The sequence below is a fragment of the Myotis brandtii genome, unplaced genomic scaffold (assembly GCF_000412655.1).
Source record: "Myotis brandtii unplaced genomic scaffold, ASM41265v1 scaffold1028, whole genome shotgun sequence".
In the NCBI taxonomy this organism is placed as follows: Eukaryota; Metazoa; Chordata; class Mammalia; order Chiroptera; family Vespertilionidae; genus Myotis; species Myotis brandtii.
Genome location: NW_005353448.1, coordinates 81,738 through 103,978, shown reverse-complemented (window position 1 = coordinate 103,978; position 22,241 = coordinate 81,738). Strand labels below are relative to the sequence as shown.

General features: G+C 42.3%; 1 protein-coding gene across 2 annotated transcripts in view; it reads right to left on the bottom strand.

Moving 5' to 3' along the window:
• Positions 1 to 20,241, bottom strand: part of TMTC4 (transmembrane and tetratricopeptide repeat containing 4) — a 60,533-nt gene extending 40,292 nt beyond the window's left edge. Inside the window, exons 1-4 of one of the 2 annotated variants that reach the window (XM_005856399.2) lie at positions 20,020 to 20,241; positions 16,013 to 16,128; positions 14,674 to 14,890; positions 8,051 to 8,138 (exon numbers count right to left, since the gene is read on the bottom strand). In XM_005856399.2, coding sequence (XP_005856461.1) covers positions 8,051 to 8,138; positions 14,674 to 14,890; positions 16,013 to 16,128; positions 20,020 to 20,178 — 580 coding nt within the window. In that variant the 5' untranslated portion in view covers positions 20,179 to 20,241. The remainder of the gene's footprint in view (positions 1 to 8,050; positions 8,139 to 14,673; positions 14,891 to 16,012; positions 16,129 to 20,019) is intronic. The other variant, XM_014536067.1, reaches the window with a different exon arrangement.
• Between the last annotated feature and the right edge of the window lie 2,000 nt (positions 20,242 to 22,241).

Sequence of the window (22,241 nt, the reverse complement as noted above, 5' to 3'; positions counted from 1 at the left end):
TGACTAGTATAGTTGAGGCCAGCAGGGGGCCACCTGGCCTTCCCTTTAGTACCTTGGAGATGGGTGGGTATTAACTTTGTATGGTAACAGCCCATTTCGTTTTTTAAACTGTTGGCTGTTAGCATATTCTTTCTTAGAGTGAAAATATGCAAACAACTGTCTCTTTCTGGATGTTTCTTCAATTTCAGAGATTATTACATATTAAGGTCACATCTCAACAGTGACAATATCAGATTGAAGACAGAATTTCAGGGTTCAGTTATAAAGCAAGTGATGGCTTCACCTTCAGAAAACCATAGACCACCGCTGCCCAGAAGCATGGGCATTAGTGTTAACGAGCACCTGAAATTCACCCAGTTACTACTGACGTGTTTTAACAGCAAAACACTCACCCGATACTGAAGAGTTCAGTATAAAAAAGACTGTAAAATATTTCATAAAACTTTTACACTGATTACATGTTGAAATCAGTCATTGGGCTAAATAGAATGTATTGTTAAAATTCATCTCACCTATTTCTTCTTATAATGTGGCCAGCACAAACTTTTAAATTACATGTATGGCTCATGCATTTCTACTGCACAGCAGACACATCATGTGATCAAAGACCCAGCTCAGAGATGAAATGACTGGCACAGGGCTATGTCTGTATTCCAAGTCTGCCTTTGAAAACAGGAAATGTGAAATGATTTTGCCTATTTGAATCCAACTCTTTCCCCCCAGATTAGCCATTTGATATTTTATCAGGAGTCATAAGACTAATTCACATGCATTTCAGTTTTTCCAGAATCTGAACTGGAAACTTAAGTAATATTCATCAACTATTTTATGTCAATCAAAAGGGTTTCTTTACAGATGTGTGGCAGGTATGTGCATGATAACCCACGGCAAGTGGTTCCAGTACAGGCGGTGAACAAGGACACATATAGATTAAACGATCTACTGGGAAGCCGATTTCAGTTTTTCCAGAATCTGAACTGGAAACTTAAGTCATATTTATCAACTATTTTACGTCAATCAAAAGGGTTTCTTTACGGGTGTGTGGCAGGTATGTGCATGATAACCCACGGCGAGTGGTTCCAGTACAGGCGGTGAACAAGAAAGGACACATATAGATTAAACGATCTACTGGGAAGCCAGTCCTGAGTTTGGGGACCGCCCAGCCTAATGGACTTCTGGTAATACAACCTGCTGTGGTATAGTTTTACCCATGGGTTTTCCAAAATTAAGATTTTGTTTGAGTCTCTATTTGTCAAAGTGACGAATGCTAATATACAAGGTGACTAATTGCCAATATACAGCCTAATCTTGATGAATTTGGACTCTGTTTTTGTGACTATGTTCTTATTTAGTGACTAATGCAAACCAAACTTATTTCCAAACTTGAGCATTTTAATAAGACAATTGAAACAGATAGTGGTAGGCCACCTTGTGTATGGTTGGCACTCAATAAATATCTGTTCCATCAGTACTTTTACTTATTTCCATGTCTACCAGAATTCTTATTTAATTATCATATTTGTTAAGCAATTTAACTTTTTGGTAATTTAATACCAAAAAGTTAACAATTTGTTTAATGTAAACAAATATAGCCCAAAGTCAAGTCTTTCCACTTTTAATTTAGTCTTTGAAACTCCTCACAATGGAAAATTCTTCACTGTGATTCTTTTTAAAAAAATCAATTTTAAAAAATTATATAAGGGATATTAAAATGGCATAAGAAAAATGGACTATTTTAATTTTAAATTTGGAAGTAACTGTAAAAACAGTAAGAATAAATCCTGAGAGGCAGATGTGATCTCCAGTAGTTGCATTTATGTGTATTTTTATTAAAATAAATCTCTCCCAAATAGGGAATTCTAACTGGTGCATTGCTCTACAGCATTCTCCATCTCACCTCCATTCAGTCTGCTACATTTTGAGTTCCCAGGAGAAGAGGAAAAAAACCGCAAGCTCTTTTTACACCATGAGACATCTCCTATCACTTAAGAAGACAACTTGCTCTAAGATAATCATGCAGCATAGGAACATCAATAGTTTATGATCCATACTTTAATAGAGACAGGCCTAGAAAACATTTTCCTTGTTTCTGTATATGTCTCTACCATCTAAGATAATTCAATCACTTAGGTAAATGGAGGCAAAGATTAATGGAGTACAGGGAGCACGGGGGGAGGTGGGGGAATACAAAAATGCAGTCACCAATGGAAAGATACTTGTCAGTGCTAACACCCACAAGTGCCAACAGATGTGATTCATTTAATGAAGCACGTGCCTCGGATTTGGCACTATTTTCCAGTGGGAAGATCTTTCAGAAAAAGCATCGCATTATACCAGCTACCCTCTTCACCACTCAATGCCTGGCATCTCCGCCGCCTTGAAACTGGCACGTCGTGTTGCGTGTGGGAACCACGCCACCCTGACAGGTGGCCCCGACTCTCTTTGCCAGAGCGACACAATGAGCATCAGATTCTCTGTCCAAAAGTTGGAGCCAACTAAGCAGTGCTTCCCCCCAGAGAATGAAAGAAGGCGGGCACTGCCGTTCTAAAATACAGGACCATTCTGGGGAAATCGAGACATGCAGAAACCAAAGGAACACGAAGGCCGAGAAAAGAGAACACACATGAATACTGCTGTCACAGTTCAGTTGGCAAGGACCCCAAATCCAAAAACAAGAGGCCTACGCTGTGTGACTTACTCAATTGACCTATTTTTTTTTTAAAGCTAGCATGATTCTAAGTCAAAGAAAAAGAGATGTCTTAAATCAGAACGAAAATATGAGGAAATGATAGCTCAAGAGTAAGAGTTATTCTATTTCAGCTGCCTGAACTATGATAAGGAGAGCAATATAGCAAATAAAGTTTAAGAATTTAAAACAACTGAGATTTAAGATCTGGTCTTTTACAATGGATTAGAATTTAAAATGGTTGTTCTAGTTATGTAGCAAATTCATTGCCCCCCACTAAGATTCTCTCCTCCCCACTATAAGTGAGACTAATTAAATTTCTCTTCATAGTTCTCACTTCCATGAAATAAGTATTTTAAGGTATCAATTTTGAAAAATTGTTTTGGTCATTCTAGCAAGTTTATCGTGCAGAGAGATTATGTTCACAATCCCAAGTATGAGGTATTAAGAGAGAGATAAATATTGAAAAGATGTCATATCATAAGAAAAATACTTTTTGTTTTGGGCATTCAGAAATAATAACTAGTGCATCATCGACTTCATTTGACTTAGTGTTTTTCCTTTTTATGAGAAAATGTATGCTTCCTTTATAAGGAAACTTTTTTTTTGAAAAAGGATTCTGTTTCAAAAGATCTTGCTTAGAGATACTCAAGTTAAGCACACACCCACAAAAGGTCAGACAAATGTTACGTGTGTAGATTTTTTTCATTTTATAAAAACCCCAGGATTCTGGAGGTTAGTACAGAATGGCTTGTTAATAAACTCAGGCAGTTAAAAATTGTCCCGAGGTTTATAATACAAGCATCGCATCTATAAAGAAAGCTAATGAGGTTATCAAAAAAATATATATCCTCTGAAAGAGCTTTTGAACTAGTTCCATCATTAATTTCAGAGTACTCAATATTTTGTTTCCTTATAAAAAATATTAACTCTGTTTCTCTGCAAAAACCTTTCTTGAACTTCAAATTTATATGCAACTAACGTTAGGCCTTTCTTTGAATTTATGTTCAGATCCAAGAAGAACAAAGACCAGGTCACTTTAAACATAAGTTTAAATAATAAATAGCATTAGTATTTGTATTCAATAAACGCTGGGCTGAACTTCCACCAGAAGAGCTTTGAGTCCCAGTGGAACACTTGCAAACATGTGGACAACACGAGCAACTGGCCCAAAGACTCCTCATTGCCATGGCGTGTTTACCCCCCGCACCCCCGGTGTCTTTTACAGCCCACACTGACTCGAGGGGGGGAAATAAAAATGTGTGACTATTGTTTGCGACATCTCAAAGTCCAAATGAAAATATACACACCCAGTGTCCATTAGTATCAAGGACTCTTCTCTGTTTGACTCAAAGAAATTTAAGAGTAGGTGAAAAAAATTAGTAATATAAAACGAATCACCATATGATCCAGCAATTCTACTTCATGGTATTTACCCAAAGGAAACAAAATCACTATCTCGAGACGACACATGCACCATGTTCACCGCAGCATTATTTACAATAGCCAAGATATGGAAATAATCAAAGTGTCCATTGACAGACCCATGCATAAAGAAAATGTGGCACACATGCCGACGGAATATTATCTAGCCATAAAAAAGGAAAGCTTGTCATTTGCGACACAACAGACCTTGAAGGCATTATACTGACTGAAGTAAGTCAGACAGAAAAACAAATACTGTATGACCTCACTTTTATGAGGGGGGTCTAAAAAAAAACCACACACACACCAAACTCATAGAGAGAACAGAGTAGTAGTTGCCAGAGGTGGGGTGGGGGATGGGATGGATGAAGGTGGTGAAAAGGTACAAACAGCCAATTATAAAATAAGTAAGTCCTGGGGTGTAATGTATACCATGGTGACAGCAGTTAATACTGTATTGTATATCTGAAAGTTGCTAAGAGAGTAAATCTTAAAAGTTCTTATAAGAAAAAAAAAAAGGTATAGCTATGTAGGGTGATGGATGTCAACTAGACTTATTATGGTGATCATTCTGTAATATATACATATATCAAAGCATTATGATGTACACCTACAACTAATGCAATGTTATATGTCAATTATATCTCAATAAAATAATAAATTGTACATTCCAGGGCAAACAAACAAAGAAATTAGGAGTACAGAGGGCACAGTCATCAATTCTGCATAAACACACCATGAAAAGAAGGGGATACTTATTGAGTACCTGCTGTGAGGAGGCTACAGGGAGGAAAACGTTGACAGGGTCGTATGGAAAACCAGAATATTCTGTTCCTTGAGCAATGTGAATAATGGAAGCTTTATTTTAGTCAAACTGTACCAGGCTCTAAGTCCTTCAAGGGCATGGACTGTGTCCTTTTAGTTTCTGTGTCCCTGACACAGGGCCTGCTACAAAGGATGCCCTTCATGCTTGATTAATTATTGGTGAAAGAATGAATGACCAACCCTGATAATCCTGTATGCCATTTTAGAACAGAATCAGAAGTGTCTCATCATGAATTCCTTAACCAGAATTATTTTTGCACAGAGCTCTCACTGCTTCTCCTCTGTAAAGTTATTATTAGTTTGTGAAAACTTTGCTCCTCTTAAACAAGACTCGGCCATCATATTTGTGAAGTTGGACATTAATATGATGTTTAAAAATCATTCCATGGGGGGAGGGAATTATTTCAGAAAGTTATTCTCTATAAACAAAAAAGCTGTGTGTTTTTTTTTTTAAATCCTCACCTGAGAGTATTTTTCCCCATTGAGTTTTGGAGAGTGGAAAGGCAGGGGAAGGAGGTGAGAGAGAGAGAAAATTGATTGGTTGCCTCCCGAACACCTAGGGCAGGGATGGAACCTGCAACCTAGGTACATGCCCTTGACTGGAAATGGAACCCGATATCCTCTGGTGTGCAGGCCAACGCTCTAACCACTGAGCACACTGGCCAGGGCAGAAGTAGTTTCTATTTTAGCATGTTTAAGAAGGAGTACGGAGAATCTGACACACAGAAGAGAGGCTGAACACATAGTGCCTGTGTCAACGGAGACTAGGAAAGGCTCCACCCAAATTCATCAGCACTGAGACAAAGCAGGATTTGGGAGTTGTGGACAGGAGAGGACAGGGCAGTGCCCGGCAGAGTGAAGGGGCTGTTCCAATGGTGCCGCCTGAGTAGAGCAAGGGACAGGGCTGGGCATCTGGTCTGCTGGATCCTGAGGTTACAGCGGGTAGGGCTCAGGACACCGAACCTTCTTGGGGAGGGCAGAGAGAACTGCCTCGTGTGTAGGACACAGGACTTCCTCCAAATAAGCTAGTAACTGAGTGTAAGTCCCTCTCTTAAGAGTCCCCGTTGTTTTGCATCTCAGACCCACAACAAGCTTGGGAGGCAGATTTGAATCATTCCAGCACCGCCCGTGAAAACAATGCGTGGGAACTGAAAGTAGCAGCGAAAACCACCTCACGACGATGGAGAGTGCAGCTGGAGGGGTGGTGGTTCCAGCCCACTTTAAACTTCCAAGAAGAAATCATTCTGATATAGTTTAACTCAAAGCCTGCGTGGGCAAGAGGCCACAGTCAGAGGACAGAAAGGAAACAAAAGTCCGTGGCCAAAAATAACTTTCAGGGTCAAGACCCCGAGGCCCGGATGCGCGGAGAGGGGCAACCTCCTACAGCTTTCTATCTTCCAAAGACTAAACAAGCTGTCGGTGACTGCAAGGAACACACCAGTCTGGGGGTGGGTCCAAAGGCTCCATTTTAATCCACTCTTCCCTTTTCCTAAAGAGGGTTCAAGTGAACAGAGCACCAGAGCCCGGGGAGGTCAGGCCTTCCTGTAGACACGAGGCCGTCAGGAAGGCTTCTTCAAAGGCTTCCTTACCCATCCATCTGCCTTCTAACTGTTCTAAGTCACTTCAACCAAATGAAAACCTATTCATATTCCTAAAAGGGTTTCCGCTAAAGCCACATCTACCACTGTTATCAGTGTGCAAACACTAAATATTTCCAGGTTAGCTTTCTCGAAAACATCTGCATCCTTAACATGAAAGGCCTGTAACAATCTCTTTATAAAATCCCTTTCCAATTTTAAAGTAAAAATGTCATAAATGTTAAAAGAATGCTCCTGGACTAAAAAAAATAAAGGTTATGCCTAACCGGTTTGGTTCAGTGGATAAAGCATCGGCCTGCGGACTCAAGGGTCCCAGGTTCGATTCCAATCAAGGGCATGTACCTTGGTTGTGGGCACATCCCCAGTAGGGGGTGTGCAGGAGGCAGCTGATCAATGTTTCTCTCTCATTGATGTTTCTAACTCTCTATCCCTCTCCCCTCCTCTCTGTAAAAAATCAATAAAATATATATATATAAAATAAAGGTTATATTGTTGCTAATAGTTAAGATAGTCCCATTAATACTGAAATATGCTTAACTAATGTTTCATGAATCAAAGTATTAATTGAAAATCCATCACACATTAAGAACTTTTACCTTTGGTATTAGTTTCCAAAAGTTTTATTTTAAAAAAATCTCTCTTTTGCCTGGATGGCTCTCAGATATAATTTTATAATTTACAGATGAATTAAAAACAGACACATATATGAGAAAATATATGTATATGAATTGGAACAGAGAAAAGATTAGCAAAAGGACACAGGAAAACAATATACAATGTCTTTAGTTTTCCACCCTCTGTGAGAATATTTCATTAAAGGAGATTAATAAATGTATCAATTCACTTGATAGAATTTTTAGTCTCCTGATAATTTTTCCATTATTTCATAAGAACAATCTTTAGAATTAAAGAGAGGTTTTATTATACCTCCTAAATAAATGTGCCCCACATATGTTAAAACTATCAACATTTAATACTTTCTTCAAACAGCACTCCTGATGTCTTTGAAATCTACTCAGAATAGGAAGCAGTTACTTTAAAGGAAGATAAGTTAAAATTAATAAAATGGTACTTCCTGAAACCTTAGAGTTGTCTTTGAGAAAAGTCAACAGACTTTGTAAGTATTAATAATGCTCCAATAAAAAACAAGAACCTCACACTCCAGGTGCATAGCTATCCATTTCAGCATTTTTCTTTCTTTTTTTTCCCCTCCATGAGGTTTTAATAAAAAAGAACCAAAAGCTTTTTTTCTCCTACAATTTTGCTGGAAATAAAATCACAAAAATCAATCACAACTGCTTCAGTGCCTAGGGCAGAAGCTCTTGGTCTCACCGCACAGCAGGCTGCTCCTGTGTGACTACTGGTGCACAACCTCTGCGTTATTAAAAAAGCAATGGAGTGAAACAAGACACCTACAGCGAGCATACACCTTTTCCCCACATTCCCTCAAAGTGACGACCTTATATACGCAAATAATTTCCCATCTCAAAATTAAGAAGACAAACATCACGCTTACTTTCTCTAAACGCTCTACAGTAGCCCAGGAAGGATAACAAAAAGAACAGGGCACCCAGGAGGTCTGCACGGCCCACAACACCAGCAACCTTAAAAGAAGGGGAAGAAAAAGAAATTTACATTAAAAAAATATATTTTTAACAAATCCTAAACTTAGGAAATACAACAAATTCCTTTAACAGAAAGAACAGGGCACCCAGGAGGTCTGCACGGCCCACAACACCAGCAACCTTAAAAGAAGGGGAAGAAAAAGAAATTTACATTAAAAAAAATATATTTTTAACAAATCCTAAACTTAGGAAATACAAACAAATTCCTTAGAAATAGAAAAAAACCTTATCAGACTCTGCCATCTCTATTAAAATAATCTGCGTACCTGCAACAGCCTGTGGTCTTATCTTAGAATTGGTTTTCTTATGCTTTTGGTCTAGGACTTGACTTAACTGTTTCTAAGAGAAAGTCGGATTGCTTAGAACCCACCGATGGCTACTGTGTGGGCTGGACAGTCAGCGAGGCACGTACCGTACGCAGCAGAAGCCCTGTTACTTAGCACCCTGTCCCCAGGAGCGGCAGAGACCTGTGTTTCTGATGTCTCCAAAGTGGACTGTCAAGTGGAAAATGCTATCAGCTGAAAGGGAATGATATTTAAAAAAGAAAACTTGATTCGAAACATGAAGGGAAGGTGGGAAATAAGGGTTAAGAGTCATCAGGCAGATAAAAAAGACAGGAATAATGACTCAAAGCTGCCTCTGCCACCTTTTCCTCCCTTCAGACCCAAACCGATGGAGTGGGTTAATTTGGAAAGAATGCTTCAAAAGCTATCGACAAGACAAAAGCAGAGTAACATTTCTACCATTCCTCCCCCATTTTCTACACCCGATGACTGTCCTTCCCTTCTTTATATTAGTGACAACGAAGCCATATGCAATTCGAGTTTCATTTCTTCCAGGCTAATTACTCCAAATAGTGTTCTCCAAATGTTTCGTGGCAAATGAAAGACGCAGAATTCCACCCATGAGTATTGGGTAGTTTATGTGGCCTTCTTTACTAACTAGCACCTGGATGTGACATATATCCAAGGGATACTTTAGGTATCACTTTAATGACTGGTAAGTTCATCTTTTCTTAAAGGGCCTATGTGATATATGAGATACAGAATAAAGACTATTCTATAAATGGAAATAAGATAACATACAATGAACATAAAATTACTATATTAACATACCAGAGGCCCGGTGCACGAAATTCGTGCACTGGGGGAGGGGTGTGTGTGTGTGTGTGTGTGTCCCTCAGGCTGGCCTCTACCAGACCTGAGGCCCTGAACCTAACTGTCCCCTATACCTGGGCTCCTGAGCATTAAAGAGAAAAAACCAACATGATATAGAAAAATGTTAGTTACATGCAAACAAGTGGTTAGAGTAAGATGGAACTTGGAGACATTGTAGAAAATAGGTCTACCTTTCATCTACCTTTCATCTAGCGCCAATATTCCACCTTTGTGTGGAAATTACCGAAAAATCAGTACAGCGGTCTGGTAGGGTTAAAGGGCATATATGATATATGAGATACAGAATAAAGACTATTCTATAAATGGAAATAAGATAACATACAATGAACATGAAATTACTATATTAACATATGAACCACGAGTGTGTGTATAAGCAATAGCTATAAAGAAAGCCTTTTGGGAGTTTCCCACCACACGAGTTAGACATGAAAGCTGAGGGCAATCACACATTCTGATCTTGAACTCCTGATGCAGGTGCACGTGGCAGCCCGAGGGGTCCCGCAGTCTCTGAGAAGACTGAAAGGGTTGATGACTCCAGCCTGTGAATGCCACCCACATCCAAGAGGGAAGCTAAGGACAAAGGCTCAACAGGTCTGAATGTCTATGCCAGCATGCTGGAGGGTTAAACAGTGCAATCACTTCACGAGTGAAGTAAATATGCAATGAGAGTTCTTGAACAGTCTGGCCTGTAACTCACTCAGTGAGGGATACAGTAAATCAGGAGTGCAATGAGACCGAGCAGAGCACACAGTAGGTGCTGGCTCACTGTTAGTTTCCTGCATGAATCCCAAATTGTGCTTCTATAAATGTGAGGGGCAGAAAGGAATGAAAACAGGACACAGCAGCTGAGGGTGAAGCAGGTAGGAGCTCCAGAGCACCTTGGTGAGTGAGGGATGGAGCAGCTGGTTCTGTGGGCCTGCCGCCAGGAGAGAGATGGGAGAGAAAGGAGGGCATCTTCCAGCTGTGGCTATCTACAGAGCCTGAGGATGGCCTGGAACCCTAATTCCTTAGGGAGAATAAAACAAGCAAAGTCAACCAAGAGAAGCTTATCCAAGGGGGGTCCTCAGATCATGGAGGGATTGGGGAGAGGGTTCAGAGAAAAAAGGTTCCTTGAAATGAGTGAAGGGGAAGGAAGTGGTTTGATAAATACAAGAATAGGGGCCAAAACAGCCAGCCACTTGTTCCCTAGGGACAGTTAAAGACGAACCTTTTAGTAAGAGTGTCCCGCTACACTGATCAGATATGAAATGCTAAGGGCAGTTATACATCCTGATCTTGAACTCTTGATGCAGGTTCACTAATGTGAACTTTAAACATCATCACTTATTTTTAAAACAAATATTCTTCCTTTGGCTAGCTGGTGAAGACACTACCAAGTTTTAAGCAATATACATTACATTGTCTGACATAAAGAAAAACGGGGTTTAAAACACGATGGCAATTGTTTTAAAGTAAAAAGAGTATTTAGTCCTTACGATAAATTTTTCACATATTAAAGAGATTTCATAGACAAGATTGTAAAAGGCTATCCAAGCAGACACCACATCTAACTGGGAAACGGGCATGAGTACAAAGAGACTTTATTCTTCCTTTCTGATTTTTGCCTAATATATTTTCAGGCAAAGTTCTTTACAAAGGCTATTTTTTCTTACAAATAACCTAAAACATTCATATCAGGATTTTGAAGGGGTTCAGAACAAATTTCCCCATGATGCACCATTTTGGCATGCTATTGTGAGCTGAAGGCAGTTGAGACCCTATGGGCTCAGGAGAAATTTTTGCTCTTCCCTGAACTATCCAGAAATCTAAATTGGGGGCCTTGCCCTTAATGACTTATTACCAGAAATAACTTTTCATGAACTACCTATAGGGCAGGGCAAACTTCTAATTACTGAACATCTGCTCTTATCATCCTGCAAATTTCCTTTTCCCCCCCCCCCCCCCCCCAGTTTCCAAGGCATCTCACATCAGTCCTTGGCGCAGGATGCCTTACATACCTCATTTTCCCTTTTCTGTCTCTCAACCTTCATGTATGTGGGATCTCTGACTTTCTCATGGATGTGGGGCTCCCGTACATACTTATGTAATTAAATTTGGTTATTTTCTCTTATTAATCTGTCTCATGTTGATTTAATTATTAGACTAGCTGAAAGAACTTAGAATAAAATTTCTTCCTCCCCTACGGTTCTCTAGAGGAATCACTGCCAACCTCCTCCTGCCCCACACCTTCCCCCGAATCCTTAAGGTGGCTCACTTTCATTCCCACTAGGAACAAGGTGCACAGGGGCCACAGGGAGGAATTAGGAGAAGGTGACAGGGAGGATCTTTCCCCACCCAGCGCTTTCAGCATTAAGCTCTGGGTTTATTGAACAGGCAGATTAAGGAGGCCTGAGCATCCCTCGCTGATACCCAAATTCAGGCAACTTGACATCTTCATCAATGCTCTGAAGAAAACGAAAACTTACAATTGCCCTGTGTCCTCAGGGAACCCCCAGGGACTGCTTCCTGGTCTCCAAAGAGACAAGGGACTAGGCAACCCCCTCCCTTAGCTCCCCTCCCTCTTCTGGTGACTAGTGTGTTGGAGCCCTTCCCATCTACAAATACCCCAGGGTGATTTGGGGTGGCATAGCTGAAAATAAGAGACATTCATATGAATTGGAAAGCAAAATAAAACTGATTACATGTATGCATATATGCATAACCCACGGACACAGACAATAGGGTGGTGAAGGCCTGGGGCGGGGGTGGGCTAGAAGGGGTCAATGTGGGGAAAGAGGGGACATATATAATACTTTCAACAATAAAAATTTAAAAAATAAAACAAAAAAGGATTACAATTATTTTACTACCAACTGGAGACCATGAGGTAGGAAGTCTGTAGGGTGTGACTGACCGATCTCAGTTTGCCTAGGGCTATCCCATGACCCCCTTAGTCTTAAGCAAAGGGGGTGGCTGATCACCCCAAAGACTGGAAAATGTAGGCTCTTTTTAAAAAATCCTCAACCAAGGATATGTTTTTTATTGGTTTTTATAGAGAGAGGAAGGGAGCGAGAGGGAAACATCAATGTGGGAGAAACATCAATCAGTTGCCACCCACATGCGCTCCAAGGATGGAACCCACAACCTAGGTATGTGCCCTGACTGGGAATCGAACACACAACCTTTTGGTGCATGGAACAATGCTCCAACTGAGTCACCCAGCCAGGGCACAGAAAATGTAGGTTCTTATTTTCAGTGTGCAAAAGCATTCTCATTATTAATGTCAAGACACAAAACACATAAATGTTAATATACGGAAATTTACAGTACTAACACTGGAGGGGCCTACACTGCCACTACTTTCCCTTAATAAATGTAAACAGAAGCAGCACAATTACTCCCAAATCCTCAAGCCTCATCCCAGATCAATGTTCAGTGGGGGTGGGAGGTGGGGATGCTGTGCCCAGAGCCAGGCCCCAGCCCACAGCACAGGCGGCCTCCTCGGTCCTGGCCTGGAACACTCCGAGGAGCTCTCCCTCCATCTGATTCTCTGGGTCGCCCTGCTTTATGCTCACTTTAAAGCTGGGTTACATGCAGAGTGGAAAATAACAGGGAGGTGTAGGTAAGAGGAAACTGAATACCGACTATTTGTCAAAACAATGGAAGGTGAATATATAAATGATCGGTCTTAGGAATGCTAGTTTCTAATAAGCCTAAACTTTTCCTTGCATTATGAGTTCGAATGACTTTCATAGAATGGAAGGGTGGGAGGGATTAAGAAATTTTTTCAGATACTCCCCTTTCTCCTATTTTTAAACATCGCAAATGTAGAATTTTGGTGGTAACATCCCCGGATTGCATTTATCTGGGGAGGTGTGTGCACATCCAGTTATACTTGTAGGCATTTCAAACTTGTTTATAAACTAACTTCTCAATATTTAAAATCAGAGTTTTAGAAAAACGTCTTTGGTTAATAATTCAAATATTTGCTTTTGCTTTTAAGATCACACAAAATCAGATAAGTACCAAATCAGTACTTCTGCCAGAAATTCCCTTATTTCTGATTAATGTGTACACTATTTCTGAATCCCAACAAACATTTAGACCATAAAGAGAACTAGGACAGAAACAAATTCTAATTTGAACACAAATATATAGCTTGCAGCAGTTCCCAGCGTGCCAATACCTGAAGTCCTCTGAATTTGCTGAAGTAAAAAATTATGAGAATTTTTTAAAGCTTTAAAGTAGATATTAGAAGAACACTGAAAGAACAATTCCACAACCCTCTTAATACCAAAGAATAGGTAGTTTAATAAAATTTATAAAATCAGATGCTAAAGGCAGGAATTCTGCTCAAACTTTTGACACTTAATTCCAAGATGCTCAAAGCACTTGGTTAACGTGTAGGTATTCAAATAACACATGAAATGCAGAAATAAACTGTGGAGAAGTAATAAAGCACATGTAGTATTTTATATGAGGTATTTCATGCTCACAGAATGAATGAGTAAAATAAAATCTTTTACCTCAGCAAACATGATGACTTACATTTTCGAAGGGTTCCCATGGAGGTGGGGGTAGCGTGGTTTCTGAAACCCCCATATGGTTTGTAGCACATATACTCAACAGCAGCTCAGTGGAATAAAGGCATGGCCCACAGGACAGCAGGTCAGGCCCATCAGGAGCTACCAAACCACATGTCAAGGGGAGGAGAATAATGCAGGGGGCCAAGAAAAGGAGAAGGAAGGTGGGGAGAATTCGTAATTCCACAGCAGGACTTAGGGACCCGCTTTCTAGTTCAACTCAGAGTATGGCGGCAGCGTCTCTGCACAGACCTGGGACAACCAGGTTTCAAGTTCTATTCCTACATCCGCCAGCCACATGACTGCCCTGGGATAAGTCCTTTACCTGTCCTCCCAGGCCAGTTCCTCTTCTGTAAAGTGAAACTGTGATGCTGCCCCATCTGATCCCACAGAGTTTTTGTGACAATCACGACAGTGTGAGAAAGTATTCTGCAAACTATAAACCTCTCAGCTAACACAAGAAAATGGAGAAAGGTAATGTTGGCCTCTGGCTTGTATACCCCAAAGCCAGGCAACATTCAACATGCATACCTTTACAGTGTGGGTATAGGAGGGAACCAGAGAGCATCACCAGCGGGCAAACCAGGCTGCCATTCTAAAGTCCTGGTCAATTGGGGATTCTGCATTTTTCCATGAGAGAGACCTGCTGGACCTGCATGCAACTGTCTCCAACGCCTGGCAGGGCACCACCACAGCTCCACGAGCATTTAAAGGAAGCCTGTTTTAGGAAGCAAACCCACGCGAGTGCAGATGCCGCGGGTGGGTGATACTCACACACTCGGTGTGCACCGGGTGCACAGCAAACAGCAGAGCGGCCAGCAAGGAGGACCTGGGGGCCAGGTTTAACCTCCGGCCTTTGCTGGTGTACTGCAGGCCGCCAAACAGCACCGAGAAGACATCCACCATGAGGACTGAGATGCCAGCGTGCAAGAGGATGTTGACCACGTGGAAACTCACGGGGTGGAAGCCTCCCGACAAATAGTAGTTAATCCTGTAGCAGAAGAAGGGTGCTCACACCAGGCGCGCAGAAGCACATGAAATGAAATGCGAACCATCTAAAGGAAAAGGCTGGTGAGTAAAAATACTAAAAGGAGAAAAGAAAGACGTTGTGCAATGTTGGTTAAAACAACACCCAGCTAAATAGTGCTGCTAAGCTAAGAAAATTGGAGAGAAGGTAAGAACAATTAGCTGCAGAGGGGGAAGTAGACGACAAGGGGATCTCAGAGGAGTGGGACAGAAAATACGTGGAGAGGGAAAGCGAAAGGAAAGCCAGTCAAATTTTTAAGGGCAAAGAAGGCAAGACTGCAAAAAAAATTTATCACACATTACTCATGGCTATCCCACAGGAACCTGGATAGAAGACAGTCATGTAACTTGCTTATTCAAAAAAAAAGGTACTTCACAGTTTTTCTACCAGCCTTCTGAACAATGAACCACTTTCTCATTGTCAGGGATTCTTATTTCTGACTGCTTTCCCATTACCAGTGGTTCCATTTCATCATCCCCATGCTTCTTTGAGAGATCTACAGACAAGTATTTAATGCGTCAAAGAAATAGCGATTAGTAGAAACTCTGTGTGGTGAATAAATCTATTTCATGCAAACAGCTCCCTGATTAATGGGGGAGAGTTAGATTGTTTTTAACTTTTTTTTTTGTCTATTGACTTGGTAACAGCAGGAAGATTGATGCCTTTTATTTATAGTGAAAAAAATGACAATTTCATGTGATGCCACATGTTGCCTGTCTCACAGTTTCCTGGGTATTCGCCTCCAAGAGCTGTGAAACATGGACGCTTCACCCATGTGCATGTCATCCTTGAGAGGGCCATGCTAATTTTGTATTGTTGTCCCACTTTTAGCACCTTTCCTGCCAAAGCAAGCCCTGCAGTAACGTTTCCACATGCCGGTCCTCTCCGTCTTCCTGTGACCTAACTCCTAATAGTTAGAACTGTCACATGCTTCTTGGAAACCCATAAGGGTGAGTGGCTTATGCTTCCCTAGGAACTATTAACTTGACTCCCAGACCCCGGGAATCCTGTCACATGCAACCTGGTATATTGTAATGCACAAGCTGTGGGTGACCCTCGCGTGCAGCCCACACCGTCATACCTCACCTGAAAGTCAGGACGGTGAGAGGTCGGTAGGACTTGTGGCTGGTGTTGCTGCTCAGCCGACTGCCCCAGAAGTCATGATGCCACAGGTCCCCAAGGGGCGTTTCTGCTCGGAGGTCCTGCAGGAACACAACCAGAGGACATTCAGGACAAAGGAGTCATGACTCCTGAACCCATAGCTAAGCCCTCACCAAGTCCCCTTCTTTAAAGTTCCTCATACCTCTATTCCCCAACCCTTCCACCACCTGGGTTGAGCCATCATCATCACTCACCTAGGACACAGGCAGGCCTGCTAGCGGGTCTCCTGGGCCCTCTGATACGTTCTCCACATTGATCTTTCCGAAATGCAAATTGAATCACTCTACCCACCTCAGTTTAAAACAATGCTACAGCTCCCCTTCTCTCCCCCCTTTCTAGGACAAAGCTGATATTTTGACATAGAAGCCACAGTCTGGGGTGCTCTGGCTCCCACCAGCCTCTGCAGGCTCATCTCTTGGGCTCAGTGATCTGCTAATGGCCTTCGTCTGGTCCCCACACAGCTCCTGCTACCATCCACTCAAAGGCTTTGCATGTTCAGGTTTCCATCCAGCTGGTCACTCCCCAACTCTTCACAACTCAGCTCCTCCTGCCATTCATATCTCAGCCATTGAGCTATGACCTTTCTAAGCTGATGCCATTTCCCTTCCCTGCGTCTTGGGCATCTTGCACCCGTCCTCACAGTGCCGGGCACACTGGCGATTTATAGTCTAGTGACTATTATCTGTCTGCCCCACTGCCCTAGGGCTCCGAGAGGTGGGGACACATCTGTGTTTGCTGGGGGTATGTGGAAGATGCTTCATCTATGCTGAATGAATGAATGGACCTTATAGCTAAATGAGATCACTATTACCCTCTCTCATGAGTGTGGATAAACATGTATTTAAGTTTCCCATTTTTAGTCATGAGCTAAGCAGATAGTAATATTAAAGGAAAAACAACTTCCACATAATTTTTAAAGATAAATATCACTATTTAAAAAATTATACCTATCTTACTACTAAGGTAATTTAATTTGGTACTGTACTACAGATGCTTAAAAATGCATCTTTTTTTACATTTAAATTTGAAACTGTGTCTAACAAGAAAAAAGGCAGACAGGCTACTGTGGAGTAACAAAACTGAATATTAATTTTCTCTTTAAAGCATAATTAAACAGGAATATTTTAGGGACTAGAAATTATGATGTTCTGAGCACCGCATAATATATCAGTCAAGACTGTGCAGTAACCAAAATCAACTCTGATTAATGTGAGCAAAAAAGGAACGCTTTAAAGTGAGTACAAGGTTCCTGGACGCCCAGGTGGGCTGGAAAACCAGGTTAGGACGGTGCAGCCAGAAGCACACCCACAATTCCCACCGCTGGCACCTCCCTGAGGCTGCCTGGGCGCCTCCAGACCCCACCTCTTTGCATGACTAGCTCCTCACTCCAACAGGTGGTACACCTGACAGGAGAGCCTACGTCTGTGTCTGTATCTAAACTGGACAGTCTTTGTAGCTTCTAACAACCAGAAGGCGGGGAATGCCCCAACCAGAGGAAGTGTGTCAAATCGTGGCTGGTCCAGAGAGCACCCAGTGTCCATGGCACACAGTGGATTCAGTGAGTCCTGGCTACGTAAGTACTTGCTGGCTCAAAAGGACAGGCTTGAGAAGAGGCAAGAGATACAAGGTTGGTCACCTGATGCCTACTCTGAGGCGGCAGTTCTCTTCGACTGGGTATCAGCTTCAGAGGCCTTGAGTGTACCAACACCGTCTTTCTTTGAGTCGGTTAGATATTTCTGGAAGGCCCTGTACAACCCACCCACCAACTGAGTCCACTCAGTTACAAAACTGGAAGTCCACCTTCTTTTGCATTGTCCCAGAAGCACCTGTTCAGTCGTTTTGGAAGGGTCGGGCAGAGGCTCTTTCCTTCCATTTGAGCAGCAAATAAACACCAACCAAGTTCTAAATATTTGATTAGGTGTAGCCTACACAAGCAGGGTTTTTGCATTGTCCCAGAAGCACCTGTTCAGTCGTTTTGAAAGGGTCGGCAGAGGCTCTTTCCTTCCATTTGAGCAGTAAATAAACACCAACCAAGTTCTAAATATTTGATTGGGTGTAGCCTACACAAGCAGGGCGCGCTACAGGAAGGCCAAGTTTTCCTGATCAGGATTTACGGAAAAGACGTGTTATGTCTGAAATTCCTGCTAACTTCACGTCTCAAAGAAAATCATCTCAATGAAAGAAGGCAACTCAACCCTGCAAGGACGCATCTGGAAAGCAGGCTTTAACACCAATAACACCCGGTAACAGCCTGCTCCACATTACTGCAGGCACGGTGCCAATGAATGGAGAAGTGCCTTTCATGAAACAGGAAAAAAAAGGGAGGGCTAGCAAGTTGACAAAGGGGCAGTGTGATGCTCTAGAAAACACTGCCAAAACAATGAGCCAGAGAGCCACGAAGTGGCTTCATCTGCCTTCCCCCACCCAGAAGGAAAGAGAACTACAGCCCCCCGCCCCCCCAGGGCATCCCACATACGACAGAGCTCAAGCTGTCCCGGCCTTGCTTATCGAAGTTCTCCCATATGTAAGTTAACACCTTATATATCTTCCACTTAACAAAAGTGGAAGAGTCAAGAAACTCTCAATAAAATGAAGAATAAAAATTTTAAAGTAAAGGCATACCCTCGAATCCTTGTTAGGAATTCTATAGCTATTAAGCCACCAGTGTGACGTACATAGTTGCTTAGGGCTACAAACTTCCTTCTTTTTCCTTTAAGCCTGGCTTTAAAATAGAAACATCTGCAGGTAACTGCTGGATGAATTGAGGAAAACTACAAATGAAGAACTTGAATTAAAAACAAGCATCAACAATGCTGTAGTTTGTGCCGTCAAAAATAGAGAAAATCAGTTGCAATGCATTAAAATAAAATATATGCAAAACAGTCATTCCTCCCACCCCTCCTGGAAAAGAATGTTTGTCACATAGACAATTTTTTCCAATATTTTCAATGTGATAATGAATTTTCCCTTATTTGGTTGAATCCATCACTTCAAAAATTTAAGAGCATTAAAAAACAGTGTTACAAAGAGTTGCTACAATTGCATCTACCAGAGAGAAAAAGTAGTATATTCCTTCAAACCCTCTTCATTGGTGAAGGCATACACATAAAATATCTGCTGAGTAACTAGATTGTCACAGGACTCTAACCTGTGCCATTTCCACGGTCTTTCTCCTCTCGGCCCCTGCCTGTCCCCGACTTTCTTGTTCCGGTTTTCTTTAAGCTCGCTGAAATCTTTTTCTTCCCTTCCCACACCGTATGGCTTCTTCCCTATCCCTAGGTAGCAAGTGGAAGAGATAGACTTTCCCTGAACTGATGTAGCACCCACTGGTGAGCAGAAGTGCTGGGATTTTGCTGATTCTGCAAATGTGAGTCTCTGAACACGAAATGAGCAGGAACTGCATCGCTCCCCACCCTCCAGCAGCTGTCAGCAGCTGTCCTGATGCTATCATCCAAGGACAAAGAGGCCAGCTCGCTGCCTGCTGCTGAGGATGTACCTTTTGGTGAATGATCACTGCAGCATATGTGTGATTTTCTTTTTTCCTGGAACAGTTCTGCCCCAGAGTTCGGGAGATTTATCACAAACCCTGAAATACTCGGTCTGCAATGCCCTGCAACACGCTTGCCTTGAAATCTTAGAATAACAGCCTCCCTGATACATGTGAGGCCCGTGGCCTCACATCACAGCGGGTATATGGGGAGGGTAGAGCCCGAGGTGAGGCAGGGGTTGGAGACCCTGCTGCCAGCAATGAAAGGGGCCCTAAATCCAGGAGACACTATCTAAAAGAGATGGGGAATCCAGAGCACAACTGGAGCCCAGGCAAAGGCTTAACCCAAATTTAATAGAAAATAATTCAACACCAACTTAGATTACTACTGAGACATAGGCAAGTGGTTCACACAAGTTTATCAGGAAGGAATTAAGATACGAACCTTATTGTTGACAATAGCTTCGGAGTCATCAAAGACAAACTCTCCATCATAGCTACGTGCGAAACACACGAGGGAAACCAATCCCACGACTAACTTCGCCCAGAAAGGAGGCACAGAGGATGGAATGACGTGCTCCAAATCGGCCTCCAGCTCGGCCATCTTGAAAACCGCAGGCTGTCAGTCTCTGCCTCCAGCATTATGCTGGTTAGAAATCTGCAAGAAAAATAACATAATTATTTACCAGTGCACTGTTCTGAATGCTTCCGCAGTGGGCATACCTTGAGTGAGGGAGAGTGAGACAGCCATGATGCTGCAATTTTAGAGCATGCACTCCTTAGAAAGTGTAAGTTGCAGTTTTCAAACTTCTGGTGGGCAGAAAAGGCACCTGGGACACATTCGGATTCTCCTGGGCCCAACTGCAGCCTACCAAACCGAAACCCCTGAGCGTCTGATGCTGGGTTATCTGTGCGAAACACTCATTTAATGGACTCCTACACTTATCAACCTCCTAATGGAAATACTGTTTTACAGTCTTGTAATCAGTTTACAAAATTAAAAAAAAAAAGTTACCATCTTACTGCATTCAATCAAGAAATATTCATTGTTCGGTCTTATCACATTGTATGTGGAGGAAGGGTGGGGGCATGAAACATGATTGGGATTCTGAGAACTCAGGCCGGTTAGATGAAAACCTGGGGGAGAGGAGTTTAATAGAGATAACGAGGCAGGGCACACAGATGGCCAGGTCAGTGGTTCACACACGGACGACAGGGGAAGGACAGAATGCTGTAGACTGACTGGTTTGAGGTAATACCTCAAAGGGCTGAGGTGTATTGAAAAGAGGAGGGCAAGTGATTCTAGTGAGGCTATGACCTTCAATATCTGTGAAGGGGTCAAGTTAAAAATATACATTTATTTTTACCTTTTCTTTCAAAGAGGCAAAATGTTAAAGCCAGACATTTCTGTCTCAGCCTTGCCACTTAGTCCTCTGGCCTGGTGGATGCCCCCTATCCTCTCAGGGTCCCCTTCCTGTGGGACTCTGCAAAGCGTAGTGACTTCCCAGCAGCGAGAGCTTCCTGCCTTGGGATTCACCCAAACCAATATCAAACTACCTCCCCAAATCACGTTATCTGTCCCCATTCCCACCACACCCTGAAGAGGTCCTTTCTTTGCATTTACCAGAATCATGTTCGGGTCAGACTGCTTGGGTTCCAATCCTGGGTCACATTTTGGGCAAGTTCCTAACCTCTCTGGGCCTCCGTTTCCTCACCTCTAAAGTGAGGGCGATGCTGTGCTGACCTTACATGGTCGTCAAGAGGGTTAAGCAGGACATCCACCTACAGCTTAGAAACACTGCCTTTAGAAACACTGGCTTTAATAAATGCCCAGGGGTGGTTAGCGTTATTACAAGTACCTTCTTCAAGGTGGGTGAAAGCACAGGCACACAACTATTTTCTTTTGAAAACTCCTGTTAGTATTTGGTTTATTGGTGCTGAGGCTCTTGCCTTTCCTAGTTAAGGGACCTGCCCCCATTCCTTTCATGCAGAGACACAGGAGAATCCCAGGCCCCTTGACTGGGAAGGCAGTTTGACTGTATTTGTTTCCAGGTCTCCAAGGGAATCGCCCAGATTATGGAACCAATAAGAAGTCAGCCAAAGAGGCCCTCTGAGGTCACAGACATCTTTTCGATAGGCTTCTGAGTGAACGTGGAGACAGACCCAACAGTCAACAGGACTCGTCGTCGGATGGCCTTTCTCAGCTTCCCAATCCAGAGACGGAAGGCTCTGCAACTCTCACTGCTGGCTGGTCCCTCGAGCTTCCCCACCTGATGTAACTCATGCTCTCTGCAGGCGCTGGGGGAATTCCAGCTGCTACCTGCTGCTGCCTTTTCTTTCTTTTCCAGGGAAAGGATAAACTAGTGCTCAACTCCAAATTACAGCTGCAAACACAATGCAGGTCATCATGCAGGCCCCAACCATTCATTTGTTGTCTACATTTCAGCTAAACAAATTACTCCTACTACTTAAGATAAGTACATAAACCAGACTCAACAGTTAGAAAGATCCCATGATTTAATACGGAGACAATCAAGTATTCTTTGATTTCAAAAGTTAACGTGGAGGAAAGCACATATGTTACACAGTTTTAAATGCACCACAGAGCTGTGACCATGGCAGATGGCTTTGATGGTATCTACTTTAGGCCCAAATATTTGAATATTC